Source organism: Pezoporus flaviventris, unplaced genomic scaffold (assembly GCF_033815535.1).
Source record: "Pezoporus flaviventris isolate CSIRO_AGI_PZ_B2104156 unplaced genomic scaffold, CSIRO_AGI_Pfla_v1 ptg000031l, whole genome shotgun sequence".
NCBI classification, from domain to species: Eukaryota; Metazoa; Chordata; class Aves; order Psittaciformes; family Psittacidae; genus Pezoporus; species Pezoporus flaviventris.
The window spans coordinates 50,341,683-50,356,730 of record NW_026892579.1 but is presented as its reverse complement, the minus strand read 5'-3'; the positions used below and the strand labels follow the sequence as shown (position 1 = coordinate 50,356,730).

At 40.3% G+C, this 15,048-nt stretch overlaps 1 protein-coding gene across 1 annotated transcript in view; it reads right to left on the bottom strand.

Moving 5' to 3' along the window:
• Positions 1-14,098, bottom strand: part of CLIC5 (chloride intracellular channel 5) — a 74,014-nt gene extending 59,916 nt beyond the window's left edge. Inside the window, exon 1 of the mRNA XM_061460975.1 lies at positions 12,014-14,098. Within this exon, the coding sequence (XP_061316959.1) occupies positions 12,014-12,655 (642 nt within the window). The 5' untranslated portion in view covers positions 12,656-14,098. The remainder of the gene's footprint in view (positions 1-12,013) is intronic.
• Between the last annotated feature and the right edge of the window lie 950 nt (positions 14,099-15,048).

Here is a 15,048-nt window from a genome sequence, read left to right as displayed (position 1 = left end):
GAATTCCGTCATCATAGAGTATGCTCCTCATACAGGTAATTATGTGAGCGTATTTACAACATTCTTGCACACAAACCCGCAGATATTCTGCGGGCACACTTCCAAAGACATTCCTCCAGCCCACCTGTCATGCTCTGCTCAGAAAATCTGGCCTTCAGTTTATGTCTTTTTTGTATCTTTGAAATAGAACTTGGTTACTTCCCCCATGAGTCACACAGTCCAGTGTGTGTGTCCTTACTTGAGGAGTTAATTGTTAGGGGAATGAAGCAGCAGAATGTGCTTCGGTCATATATTTGCCGGGGCTTGGAGAACACCGTCTCCTCCCTCGCTGGCAGTCAGGAGGCAATGCCAGGACAGCCCTGCTGCTCGCTGGGCTTTTATACCAGCACTATTTTTAGCTGTTATCAGCTGCAGGGTGCAAGGCCAATCAGCGCCGGACGCCTGCAAGAAACTCTGCTCCCGTTCAAACTTCACTCGCCCTGCAGCCTCACAGGGAGGAGCCAAATGACTGCATCTGCTACTCCAAACTGCTGCCCTGCTGCTGTTCGCTATAGGGGCCCATTAACACAGCAACGCGCCAGCGCACCGAAGTGCACGAATAGTTAGGACCATCATGAAGTTACTGATTCAACAGATAAGCACCATGTTTGGTGAATATAAGTAGACTTCAAGCACCTCATAAAGTCCATTAAAGTATGCAATCCTGTGGGATGATATATATATATATGTACATATAAAACAATCTGTGTGGTTTTTACAACACTGTTCTTTTTTATGTCACCTTGTAACTATGCACTATGTAACTAGAAACCACTTACTGTGGATTATTTACAAATCCATGTGCTCACCAATGAAAGGGAAGAAAGACTAGTGCCTCATCAAAACAGGACACAACTAAATTTGTGCAACAAAGTTTTGATACTGGGCTTTTCCCAGCATATTTATTTAGTGACTTTTCACAGAAACATGACTTTGTAGTAACTTTAGGCTTAGAGAAATGGATGGTGGGGTTAAATAGTTTAGACATAGACCTCCAGAGTTTTGATCAAATACATCTTAAATCCAACAATGGTACAAATACATGTGAGCAGAAGTCAGAATCACAGAATGGCTGGGGTTGGAAGGGACCTCTGGAGATCATCTAGTGCAACCCTCCTGCTAAAGCAGGTTCACCCAGAGCACGTTATACAGGAACACATCCAGGCAGGTTTTGAATTTCTCCAGACAGGGAGACTCCACAACTTCTCTGGGCAGCCAGTTCTAGTGCTCCGCCACCCTCAAAGTAAAGGAGTTTTACCTCAAATTCAGACATAACTTTCCTTGTTTCAGTGTGTGCTCCTTGCCCCTTATTCTGTCACTAGGAACCACTAAGTGGCTGACCCCATCCTCTTGACACCCACCCTTAAAATACTTGTATGCATTGATAAGATCCCCTCTCAGTCATCTTTTCTCAAGGGGAAACAGGACCAGCTCTCTCAGCCTTTCCTCATAAGAGAGATGCTCTGGTCCCTGATCATAGCCCTTCAGTGGACCCTCTCTAGTAAGTCCTTGTCTTTCTTGAACTGGGAAGCCCAGAACTGACATAGTACTCCAGATGTGGCCTCATCAGGGCAGAGCAGAGAGAGAAAATAAACTCCCTTGACCTGTTGGCCACATCTTCCTAATGCAGCCCAGGATACCACTGGCCTTCTTGGCCACAAGGGCACATTGCTGCTGGCTCATGGACCAAAACTCCCAGGTCCTTCTCCACAGAGAAGTGACCCAGCACTTGCCTTCATTGAAATTCGTTAGGTTCCTCTCCACCCAAGTCTCCAACCTGTCCAGGTCTTGCTGAATGGCAGCACAGCTTTCTGATGCAATAGCCACTCCTCCCAGTTTTGTATTATCAGCAAACTCAATGAAGGTACACTCCATTCCTTCATCCAGGTCATTGATGAGCAAGTGGAACAAGACTAGACCCTGGTACTGATCCCTAGGGGAACACTGCTACTACAGGCATAAACTAGACTCAGCACTGCTGATCACAGCACTGAGCTCTGCCGTTCAGCCAGTTCTCAATCTGCCTCACTGCCAAATCATCTAACCCACACTTCCTGAGCTTACCTATGAGGACGTTATGGAAGACAGTGTCGAAAGCCTTGTTGAATCAAGGTAGATAACATGCACTGCTCTCCCCTCACCTACATAGTCAGTCATTCCATCATAGAAGGCTACCAGATTGGTCAAGCATGATTTTGCCTTGGTGAATCTACGCTGACTACTCCTTATAACTTTTTTTTCCTCTACATGCTTAGGGATGACATCCAGCATGAACTGTTCCCTCCCCTCAGGAATGGAGGTGAGGCTGCCAGGCCTGTGTAGCTTCCTGCATCCTCCTTCTTGACCTTCTCGAAGACTGCTGTGATATTGGCTTTCCTCCAGTCCTCAGGCACCTGCCCTGTTCTCCATGACCTTTCAAAGGTGATAGAGAATGGCTTAGTGACAACATCTGCCAGCTCCCTTGACACACGTTTGGCTAAATGATCTCTAACCCAATCCTCCTCAACCAAGGGAAAGTGGTAGAGGGTTGAGACCATTACAAAAGCAGTAAAAACTGAACCAAAGAAGGCATTCAGTAACTCCACCTCTGTAAGAGAGAAATTAAATACCTATAAACTGAGATGCAAACTTCTGCTCCTTCCATTTGCTTCTGAACTAGTTCTCAAGCTACAGCGATAGTGGTGAGCTTCAGATTCTGAGATTTCCCAAAGAACAGTAACATGGAGAAGTGAACAACCCCATCCAAATGCCAATTAAGGATCCAGAGAGAAGCCCTCTAAAGCTGTTGAACTTAAGACTGATGCCTGGTGTCTGTGCCTACTCTTAACACCAACGGGACAGTGGGAATCATGCCCTGCTGATGCTCTGCTGGCAGATCAGGGAACCTTACAATTGTGTCAGGAAAACTGTTTCTGAAAGGAAAACAGGTGTCAGGATAAGTGAAAAACTGAAAAGCACCAAGAAATTAATGAAACTTTCTGTCTGACTCTAATGTGTTTATAACAGGACAGCTCACCACAAACAAAATGATGTGTTTACTTTAACAACCATAGACATCATAAACCAAGAGATTATTAGAGAATCTTTTATGCCATTTGTTTAGTCTAGCTATAAAAGTAGAAGTAACCTGAGACAGGATGCAACTGTGAAAAAAAGTCACTTTGTGGAAAGAAGGTACATGTGGAAGGGGATTAATATGACAACTGGCAGAAATGGAGACAAAAAGGAATGGCTGGTTTAGTCCCAAAACATCTGAGGAAGTCTAAGCCTGAACTGACTTTAAAAACTGCTAAATGAAAGAGTGAATGCTAATGGACCATGCTGGCACAAGAACAAGGAGGTATTAGTGGCATATGAATAAATGTCATTTGGAAATTAAGGTGTCGAACCATCACAGCAGTGATGTTCTGAAACACATTTCCAAAATGAATAATAATAGCCACTTAGTTTTTAGATCAACATTGATCAGTTTATGAATTATGTATTACACGATGAGGCTGTCTGTTTCATGGATCTATTTCATATCCCTAAAGGTCACCTCCAACCCTATGAAATGTTTTTCAGATTACCAGGAACCCCAAAAAAGTGATTTTGGTAAGTGCACAGAGACCTTTCTGTGCCTTATGCTTCTAAACCTATAACCAGGAAAATGTTTTTCTCACAGGAGATATGTTCTTGATTTTTACTCCATTAACACTCATAGGTTGCTTTGAGGTTACTACATGGAGGCTGCAACAGAAAATCAATTAACTTGTGAATCGAAACCCTGGTTTCAAACACTTCTTGCCTGTACTGACACCTGACCTGCGCACTAACCAGCTCACTTCTCATCTGCTCCTGATTGTAGCATTGTAACTTCACAAAGGTCACTGACATCTTACAACATTATCAGAGATCATAGAATCATAGAATAGTTAGGGTTGGAAAGGACCTTAAGATCATCAAGTTCCAACCCCCCTGCCATGGGCAGGGACACCTCACACTAAACCATGTCACCCAAGGCTCTGTCCAACCTGGCCGTGAACACCGCCAGGGATGGAGCATTCACAACCTCCCTGGGCAACCCATTCCAGTGCCTCACCGCCCTAACAGGAAAGAATTTCTTCCTTATATCCAATTTAAACTTCTCCTGTTTAAGATTTAACCCGTTACCCCTTGTCCTGTCACTACAGTCCTTAATGAAGAGTCCCTCCCCAGCATCCCTACTGGCCCCCTTCAGATACTGGAAGGCTGCTATGAGGTCTCCACGCAGCCTTCTCTTCTCCAGGCTGAACAGCCCCAACTTTCTCAGCCTGTCTTCTTCATACAGGAGGTGCTCCAGTCCCCGATCATCCTCATGGCCCTCCTCTGGACTTGTTCCAACAGTTCCATGTCCTTTTTATAAAGATGTACCAACAGTACAAAGTCAATCATAACTGTATTATTAATTGACATGGAAAGGATTACCTAGAGATCAAAATATAAAAATCACACCTTTAGACAACAAATCAATGACTCATTTTAGAGTGACATGACACCTCCCATTATTTTTTTCCCACAGAAGGTAGTTTCATAGAGGTTCATAACATCTGCCATTAGACAGCTGTAAATATTTTAAAAGTTGCCACTGATACAGGAAAAATATTCAGGGCTCCTCTGCAGCCACAATCACAGTGCATGAGAGGACATAAATATGAAAAATATTTCTAAAATGGACCATTAAATAAAGTTGCAGGGCAGTGGAAAACTTTCCTCCAATACAGCGTTTTATGACCCAAAGAAACAAAGCAAATTTTCTTTTCACAATTACAATCTTAAGCTGTGTTGGAACTGGTAGCTGGGAATGCAAATCTAGCATATTAAGTTGGCTTTTCTCTTCTACTTTGGTGTCTAAAATGAAAAGTAACTATAAAACAAATACACTTGAAAGAAACATATATGGGGGTGCTGTTAAGAAAGGGATAAAGGTTGACGGAAGTTAAAGAAAGCGTGCTGGTTCTCAGTCTTGGAAAGACACTGAAATGTATTAGATTATTTTATCTGAGTAAATTAGTGAACAGCCGAAGTGCCCAACATTGCAATGTTTGTTTGCTATTGCACTTCAGCTGTTGCCGAGTGTGGCCACTGAGAGAAAAAGGAAAATTAAATAGCCTGGAAAAAAAAAAAAAAAGTTAGTCTGAAGTTTGTTTTCAGATACTCATTACCAGAATTAACTTCTAGTCTAGTCTAGTAATCCATGCTTTGTATTTAGGCTGTCACTGGTGGCATTCAGTTTATTTAACTTCAGGTGATAATGCCATTGTACTCAGTGAAAGTTTATGGCTTGATTCAGTTGCCTAAACCCAGCAGCATTTCAGAGACCCTAGAACAGCTGAGGAAACCTGTAAACATATATGAGAAAGGATCTAAGTGAGACCCTTGGCAGAGGCAGCTGGAGGCCAGGAGGGAAGCCTTAAGACAGCATTGGACACCTGGTGGTGTCCAATGGTCCTTACTCCTATTGAGTAAGGACCTAATTAGAAAACTGAATTAGGTCCTTACTCAATAGAACAAATGGCATTTACCAAATAAACCCCACCCTACAGCTGATGCCTACGACCACAAATACGAACATCCCTTTGCACTATTTCAGACAGCTTATTGATGTGAAAGGAGCCTAGACTTCCTGCAGAGATGCAGTTAGCAACTTAGCTTACAGACGCACCTTAGGCTGGGTGAGCAAAATCCAACCCTTCATAGAGTCAGAGAGAAGTTTGGGTTGGAAGGTACCTTGAAGCTCATCTAATTCCAATTCCCCTGCATTGGGCAGGGAGACCTTCCAATAGACTGGGTTGCTCAAAGCCCCATCCAGAGCAGAGCAGGAAAGCAGCTTTTTGCTTACAGATTCCAAATATTTACATGTATCAGTTGCAGTTGCTCTGAAGTGATTATCTATTATTGGTTTGAAAAACGTCTGTCTCAGTAGAGCTGCTCTTTAGCTACTTCTGCAATAAACAAAAATAATACAAAACCCTCTGTATTGGACAGAAACTATTTAACAATGACGATGCTGCTACATAGATAATTTTTCAGGGACAGCAAAGAAGTAATCAATCCACAAATCCACAAATTTTTCTCTTGTAAAATGTAGGAGCTGAGATGTTTCAAAAGAAAAGAACAACCCAAGCTGGTACAACAGTCTTATTTCCAGAACATCAAAGAGAAAGTCACGAAAAGGAAAATATAAGGAAATGAATAAATAAATCCTGTTTTCATTTTCTCTCAGTATGACCTACATATTTACATTGTATTTGCAATTGCTGCAATCACAGTGCAGTAACAATTTCCTAGACAATAAAGGTACTTATTTTGAAGCTGTTGCTACGTTACTGTGCTATACCCAGCCACAGTCACTGCTGGAGCCAAAAGCTGAAGGTGGCATGGGAGTGTCAGCTGAAAATTGATTCATGGACCTTTCTGGAGGCAGAAAAGGTGCATGAACAATGCACAGACTCAGCAGAGATCAGAAGCAAGGCCTTTTACTCTTTGTATCTAAAAGATTAACCAAATTGCTATGCCCTGCTGCTAAAGCGCATGTTATGTTTATGACTGATAGCTGAGAACTGGATGTTACCTGTAACAGAACGGCCATTTGCTAATCTTTCACACACGCACACAGTGCAATTCAGATAAGCATAAATCAAACTATGAAGACGCTACAGTTTTCCTCCTCAGAAATAAAGGTTGCATTGCTTCTAGGTTTATATGTTAGATATAAGATTACCCATGACAAGGTAGAAGAGCTAGCCATAAAGGCATGTTGTATCTGCATAGCATGATGTGGAGATGCTGTAGGTGTATCTCTAGTCTCTGAGTTAGTAAAGCAAAAGCATTGGTGATAGTCCCCTCCACACAGGATTTATATTAAAGCAATTTTCTGACTCCAAAACCATACTGTTTTCAGGGATGGGTGATCAGAGTCTGGTTGCACCACTAAAAGAATCCTAGTGTTCTTGGAGTCAAATGGCAGGCACAAACTGTGCAAGAGTACTGCATTACACCTGCTGGAAAACAGGCGAGTGATAAAGGGTTGAGACCATTACAACAGCATTTACTGGGAAAACATCAGGGCTAGAACATGAACTTTGCAATCCTAAATAGAAGGTTAAAGGATACATAAATACGCTAAAATACAGCAGATAAAGTGTTCCAACTAGAGAGCTGGACAGACAATTAATTAAAGAGGTGCTTGCTGCAGTAGATTTTATTTGCACTGCTAAATACACTACCTGTACCTGAAAAATGGAGCTGAAGAAATATATAAGTTAACTGGTAAAGGACAAAAAAAGAATCCCCAACTCAAAACCAAAAAACAACAAAACAACCCACCCTAAACCAAAAGAACCCACAACACACCAAACCACTCCAGTTTAGAAATGATGACTCAAGCTTGAAGGCAGGATGAAAGAACTGAATTTGTTTAGTCTAGGAAAGCAAAGACTGAAGGGAATTTGATATATCTTCTAGTACATAAAGGACCTATCTATTAAAATACAAAAATAGCTCTGAGCAACAGGATTTTAACAAAGGAAAATTTCTGTTTCAGGAGAATAATTAAGCATTGACAGAGACTAATAGGTGTAAGTGCTGAATCTGCATCACTGAATGTTTTCAAAGAAGCATCTGCTGGGGATAGTCTAGATAAGGCTGAGAGCAGGAGAACACATCACTTGATATTGCAGGCTTGTATTTCCATACTTAATTGTACTTGTAAACTGTCTTAAGTAAGACTATTTTTGAGCAAAAAACATCTGTTAATTTCATTTAAATTATCAAAAAAGCCAACATCCTATCACATTAGGATATTGGCTCCCTGTTAGTGATTTCTTCTGTGCATGTACTAACTTTAGCAAAAAGCCAAACTGCTATAATTTTATGTAAATATAGAGCATTACACCTACCACCTGGCTTCAGCCATTTTCACAAGGGTAGGACATGGGAATGCCTGCACAGAGAAGCTGTGGATTCTCCACCTTTGGAAATACTCACAACCTGACCAGACATGGCCCTGGCTCTGAGTAAAGGGTTGGACTAGACAATCTCCAGAGGTGCCTTCCAGCATCCATAACTCTGTTATCCCTGCACAGTGACTCAACATGCATGTTCACCATGCTAAATGAGTGCATTAAATTAGTAGTGTTTGCACTACACAAGGTGTTTACTGCTTGGGGTGAAGAATTACCTTCCTTCAGGGACCTGTGCTCCTGTAGCACAAATGTGTACAGAGAGGGTACAATCTGCAGGTTGTCAATAAACCAGAAGGGCAGTAATTTTCTTCTGAAAAGAAAATAGAGGGACTATTCTTTAAGTAACAACTCAAGTTTCACAAAGACAAAAAATTAACATTTTCAAAGAAACTCACCCATCGGAACACACACTTGGCTAAACAGGGAAACGCAGCCTACAAGTGCAAAGGCTGGACCTCCGAGCAACAGGTACAATCAGGCCAAGCTGTCCTCTGCACTCAGCAACATAGCCTGTATGTCCGTCATATTTCCATTTACATTGCAAAGGCTTTTGTTTGAAGAAATTACAATGTTACTGAAAGGGCATTAAGATGGCGGTTACAAGCCTGGACATGCTGGATTCACACAAGCATCTCCATTTTGGCATGTGCTATATTCTGCTATTAAAGGTACAGGAAATTCCTTGATGAAAGCCAAAATAGCACATCCTGAAATAGTCTACTGGCAGTGACATAGTTGCCAATCACCAGTGAAAGATGAGCTAACGTGATTTAAACATTTTCTTGGTGTCTAATAACACAGAATGGGCTACAGAAAAGATTATCCAGTCCAACTGAAATTATGGTCCTATTGCAACAATATAATATCCTGACGAAGTTGAAATTCTGTCCGAGGCAGTGCACTGCAACTAAGCCAACTAGATGGTAAATTAGATGTCATTTAATCTCCCACTTCCTCTGGTTTTCAGTGAGCAGCGACCTCTGTCTGGCACTCACATGTCCAGCCACTCACACATACCGCTACGAACAAAGGAAGAAATAAATAGTGGCAACTGTCATTACCACTATTGTCCCACAGCAAAAGGTCCTGCTGTTAATGTCTGCAGAAAAGAGCAAATCCAGAAGGTATACCCAATTTCAGAGCCACACTGGTTTCAGGTGGACCACTGGAGAAGGGAACAAACTATGAATAACAGGCATTGATATAACCGAGTTGATTCCTACATGCAAGAAGCAATAGCCCTCAGGTATTTCACAACTGTTGTTATATATTACTCTACGACCTTCTGTTTTATAGGCTTTTGCTATCTAGACAATTAAAGATAGCAAAGCTGGATCTGCACTCCATGGAGTTAGTGCTTTATTACCTTGATACCAGAAAAAAAGAAAAGCAAATATCCAAACTGAAATGTCGCTCATTTCTCAAGGAACAAAACGCTGTCACAGGAGTTCAGGTCAGCCACCCATAGAGCAGTACCCAGTACCCTGCCTATCAGGCCTCCAGCTCCTGCTGGGAGAGGATCACCTGAAAGACTCATGTCCCATCTTCCAGCTAGGTAGGGATGGCCTGGGGCTCAAGGACACCTTAAAGGCGCCAGGCACTTATGTTTTGGCAAGTGAGTTGAGTCCAAAGTTTGCACTTCTCTCTAGAGCTGCTGCTAAGCCCCTTTACGAGATCCTCAGCTACTCTGTACAACAAAAGCAAGGAAAAACACTTCCTTGATCCTTCCCCAGGACAGTTCTTTTCAAAATACCCCTCTTCTCACCTTTCAGAAATTCAAATTAACCCATCATCTCTGCTCAGGAACATCCACACTCCTTTGCTTTTCTTGTGCATAAAGAGAGGACATCATTAGTTTGAAGCAAGAGGAATGTGGAAGAATAAGGAATGGAGATTATTTTAAAAGCAAAATGCAACACTCACGTTGCTAACACCCGTGTTGTTGCCAACAAACAAAATACAATCGTTATGACTTTTCAAACATGCATGTAGGACTACTAGCAGAGACATAAACTTGAACCAACACCATAGATCTTACTTTGTCTAAATTATTAACATAATTTTAGCAACAACCATGATCCAGTCACAGAAATAGGACAGCTACTGCTGCAGTCATACAGCGTGTTATAAAGTTAAAAAGGCCAACTGCCCTCACAGATGGCTCATAGACCAATTCTACAGAAACCAGTGGCAGTAAGCATGGACTCAGAACGGTTCATGACCCAGCAACTAGTAGATACTCCCTCTCCTGAAGGATGCTCACCTTTATACCAGATTAGCTGCAGTTATATTAAAATTCAAGAAAAATGGCTGAAGTTGTACAGTTTGTCTTATGCAGAGTAAGACTGAGTAACCTGACAGCCATTTCTGGTTTTGCTGGTTGGTTATTGGTTTTGGTGTATTTGGTTTTTATGTTTTGCGGTCTTTTTGTTTGGGTTTTATTAGTATTATTATTAATTTTTGTATTAGTATAATTATTATTTTTGTATCAATAATTTAAAATATCAACCTTTATACAAAAATTACAAAAGCAGTCATGAAGGACTATCACATAGAGAAAAGAGACATGAAGGGGGCACAACATCAACTTTTCATGGAATCATAGAATGGTTTGGGTTGGAAGAGACCTTAAAGATCATCCAGTTCCAATCCCTTTGCCATGGGCAGGGGCCCAGGTTGCTCAAAGCCCATCCCACCTGGCTTTGAACACTTCAGGCACCCTGTCATCTACAGGAATACATAACAGAAAGGAAAAATATTTAAATCATATCTTTCTTAATGCATTCAAGAGAATCTCAAAATTTGGTTGACACTTCATGGAAGCACTCTTCTTTATCCTACCCATGAATGTTGGATAACTTTTTAAAGCCGTTTTCCAAGAAATCGAAGGTTTACAAGAGAAATCAAATGAAGTATTAGGAGAGTCCACCACGCCATTTGATCTCCCCTAGCTCATACAAAATAATCAGCATTTCATACCAATGCAAATGTTACAGTGTGCCCTTGTTTAAATAAACTAAATTAAACAAGTACAGACATTGCTGAAAACACTTCTCACTATGTGTGGCAATGAAATCTCTCAGCCTGCTTTCAAAGAATCTGCCAGGGAAGCTAAGGAACAGATTCTGGTAATCTTATTTATGTTATGAACTTCACAAGACTTCTGTAGAAATAACGGCATTACACTCACAGTGGATGGTCCTGTTCAAGGGAAACAAGAACTCAAAAATTTCTCTCAAGTAGTTAAAAAGGAGGAACTGTCAGGTATGTATTATGGCCTAATAAATACTGGAAATGGTTGAATACAAGAGCTTTTATAAAGGGAAGTGTAGTGTTTACTTAAAAACACAGATGTTTATGGCTTAGAAATTTAAGTTATACTACAAGTATTTACAAAATACTTTTTAGAGAAAGTGTGAAAGTCCCCTCAGTAATTTCTACCTAACTTGAAATTAGTTTAAATTGTCACAGAAACACATTAATCTGAACACTTAAAGAAATAAAAGGAAAACCACTTTCAGGGATGAGCATTTGTAGAAATTTTATTGCCATTATTTAAACCATATATTTAGCTTTCTTCATAGCATTAATAACTTTTGAGCTAAAGCTACAAGCTAAATAGTGAAATACAGAGATATCTAAACTAGCTTAACTAAACCAAGTAGTAGCTGTCTAGCTGTAACAGCAGGAGATTTCACAGAATAAATAAATTGCAGCAACAATCAGAATACTTTTACCACATTCAGACATCCACTTGAAGTAAAGAAATCCCAGTCATCTTCACACAATACAAATCTCTTCCTGTACCTTAAGATGTAAGAGGTAAGTGAATGAATTGACCCCTACAGGACACAGGCAGCAGAGTTGGGAACAAAGCACTGAGTAGATGTATTTTACTGATTTGGAGGACACATACACTGATTTGGAGGACACATACACTGATTTGGGGTTTAAAACTGGTGTGTTCTTAGGAGCACTCAAGCTCTTACCTTTACAAACATGAAAATCTCACAATCTTCCTGAAAGTTGTCAGTTTCTCCGAAGTTATTGTTAAGAGGGAACTTGAGGGAAGTTGAAGAGTTGGAAGAAGTGCTCCGGCTCCGACGCAACTGGAAATCCAGAGGAAAATGCATGTTGCTCTTAAACATCATGCCCTCTACATGTTTATCTTCCAGAGTTGGGCTCATCAGATCCATCTCCTGGTATGGGTGGTCTTCTTCAGCACCATGGTGAGATGAAGAAGAACCATCCTCCCCATCAGCCCCATGCTGAAAGGCCACAGAATTACTACAGCTATCTTCTGAGCTGTCCTGGCTACTATCCATGCTCTCGGGGAGAGTAGTGATGGAAGAAGGAGATACTGGATCTTCATGGACATGATCATAAAGATTATCCCTTTTGTCTTCTTTAGAGCCCTGAATCTCATAGATATTGGTGGTGTTAACATTTTGATAAACATTGGTAAAGACCTGATCTTCCATGACTGCTGGCTGGTGAGTTTTGCCTGCCTGCTGGTACCTTACAAGACTGCAGTTAAAGTGAGATGTTGACAAACGCTCTTCAGGAGGAAGCAGAGTCTGTGGTGTGCTTTCTGAATGCTCTGCTACACATGGCAGATCTCCAATAATCATTTACTGAGAGCTATAAATCAACAACTACACTTCCACTGAAGTAAAAGGGCTGTCTCAGTTTTAACCCCTTTGTTGATCTGGCTGCTGGTTACTATATCTTAGGAGATGGAATCACTTGTTGTTCATCAAGACATAGCCTGGCCAAGTACAGTGATGAACAGATGAAGCACCTACAAAGCTATGGTAAAGAAATATGTACTTTTTCCACAGGAAGTCAAAAATAGTTTTACTGGCAATCTTATGCATATTTTGTGTAAAGAGAAAAAAATGCAGACTTCACCCATTTACTCATATTTTCAACCCACAAAAACCTAGCTTCAAGGAAACGCAAGGCAAAAGTGCCTCAACAAAACAAGCAATCACCTGCACATTTTCTCTGGTTACTTACAACATCATTAGCAAATTATAATAATTTATAAAAAAAACTACAAATATAAAAAATTATAAAGTGGCATATCCATGAGAAAAAGGCATCAAACTTGAACTCTTTCTAGTTTTGACAGTGGTTCACTTGACTGTGAATGACTCCACATTTAACAACTTCATCCTCTCATCTATAAACTAGAGCCAAGACTGTAAAAGACTTGTGAGCTACCCTGCAATCTAGGAAGGGGAAAAAGAAACACTGAATAAACATTAACTAATTGTTGTAACTGCATACTTAATTTATTAATTACTTGTAATCACATTCAGGTTATACATCTCCATGTCATAAGACATAGACCCAAGCTGCCAAAGTTGGGTTAATGCTGCTTGACTTCAGCAACCTAGTTAGCCTCCTTCTCCACGGAGTTCCTTTTCTCTAGAGGATAGAGACACACAGAAAACCCCACTGAGTCTAAAGCAGAGGAATACTTTCAGCTTTAGCATCCTTCTTAAAGATGGATACAGATTCCAGAGCATCTGAAATCAGTCGAGTTGAAAATCATTACAGATTCAAATCTGAATTTATCAAAGTTGTGAGAGCTTCAGACCCGATTGACTTTTTATCTAGATGTTTACTACATCTGGATTATATGGATTGTTACAAGAACTGTTAGGATCCAATTATATTTAATCTTTTGGGGTTGAGCCACAATTTACATTAAAGGCATTTTCCTCCTGACGCATCCTTGTAACTTCATGAAAGGTAATTGCTACAGCAAGGCTGGATTTGTAAAAGAAACACAGAAGAGGGATTAAAGAGAAGGATTGTAATTGCACCCATCTCCAAACAGAACTAGGGGGACCACACGCTTCTTTACATTGTAGAGTAGCAGGTGCTTTCTGTCTGAGATTTATAATAGTAATTTACTGTCTTTATTCTTATATTGAACTCTTTAGACAACTATAAAAGTTCAATATCAAAAGCAAACCAATACTTCACCTTATCAAACTTAGATTCAAGTAAGGTTCCTAGATAATGCCAAAAGTGCCAAAAACATAGTCACAATCAGCAACACAGTAAAAGACGCAGGTAAGTATCAGAGATCAAAGATATTTCTTAGCTCATGAGGGCACCTCAGAGGCTTCAAGGATATCTAACCCATATCAAGGCCTAATTTCAACTATTATTACCCACAAATTCCTGCCTGGCACATGCAGTCCATCAGCAAACAGAACTCCACAATAATCACATCTCCTATCACAGAACAGAACAATCACATCTCCTATTTACACTTTCTGTATGTAATTCAGTCAGAATTATTCATGTGGAAATCCTAAATAAGAGATTATGAAATTTGTGCTGTCATCTGTACTGCAAACTTCAAGCATTCCACACCAGCTATTAGAGTGATAAAAAAACTGACTTAAAATCATGAGCTTAACTTACTAAAGCTCAAGAAACTTGGGAAAGCCAACAAGCCAACTAGAAAATGTTATTATTTTTTGAGTATTTTTTACTTTTATGAAAACACTTGCATTTCTTCACATTTTTAGAAATAAAAATGTATGTCTACCTGCATCTGTTCAACTTGCTCTGAGCATGGATAAGCAACTCCCTTGATCTTCAACCCTTCTTACAAAGTGCTCTTGCAGGATTAAGTATACTGGGATTGTAAAAATTCCCTCCTTAGTCACTCTTCTGGCAAATAACTTAATGAAGAAAAGAGAACACAGGCATATTCATGATGCAAAACAAAGAACAAAGTCCAGTTGCACAGCATTAAATCCAATGACTGACTTCTTTTTTTTCCTGCGCAAACACAACATCAGCAGGAAGCAGCAGCACCTGCTGGAGGGTATAAAATATCACAGGTAAAATAAGGAATAAGAGACTCATGTTTGAGTATTATTTAAAAATAAATAGAGTTGATGTGGATTTCACAAGTCAGAAAACTTCTCCTTTCCTCTGCCCCCTCCAAGAGCAAAGAAAAGTCCCATTCAGCTCCAAGATCCAGATTTCACTCTTG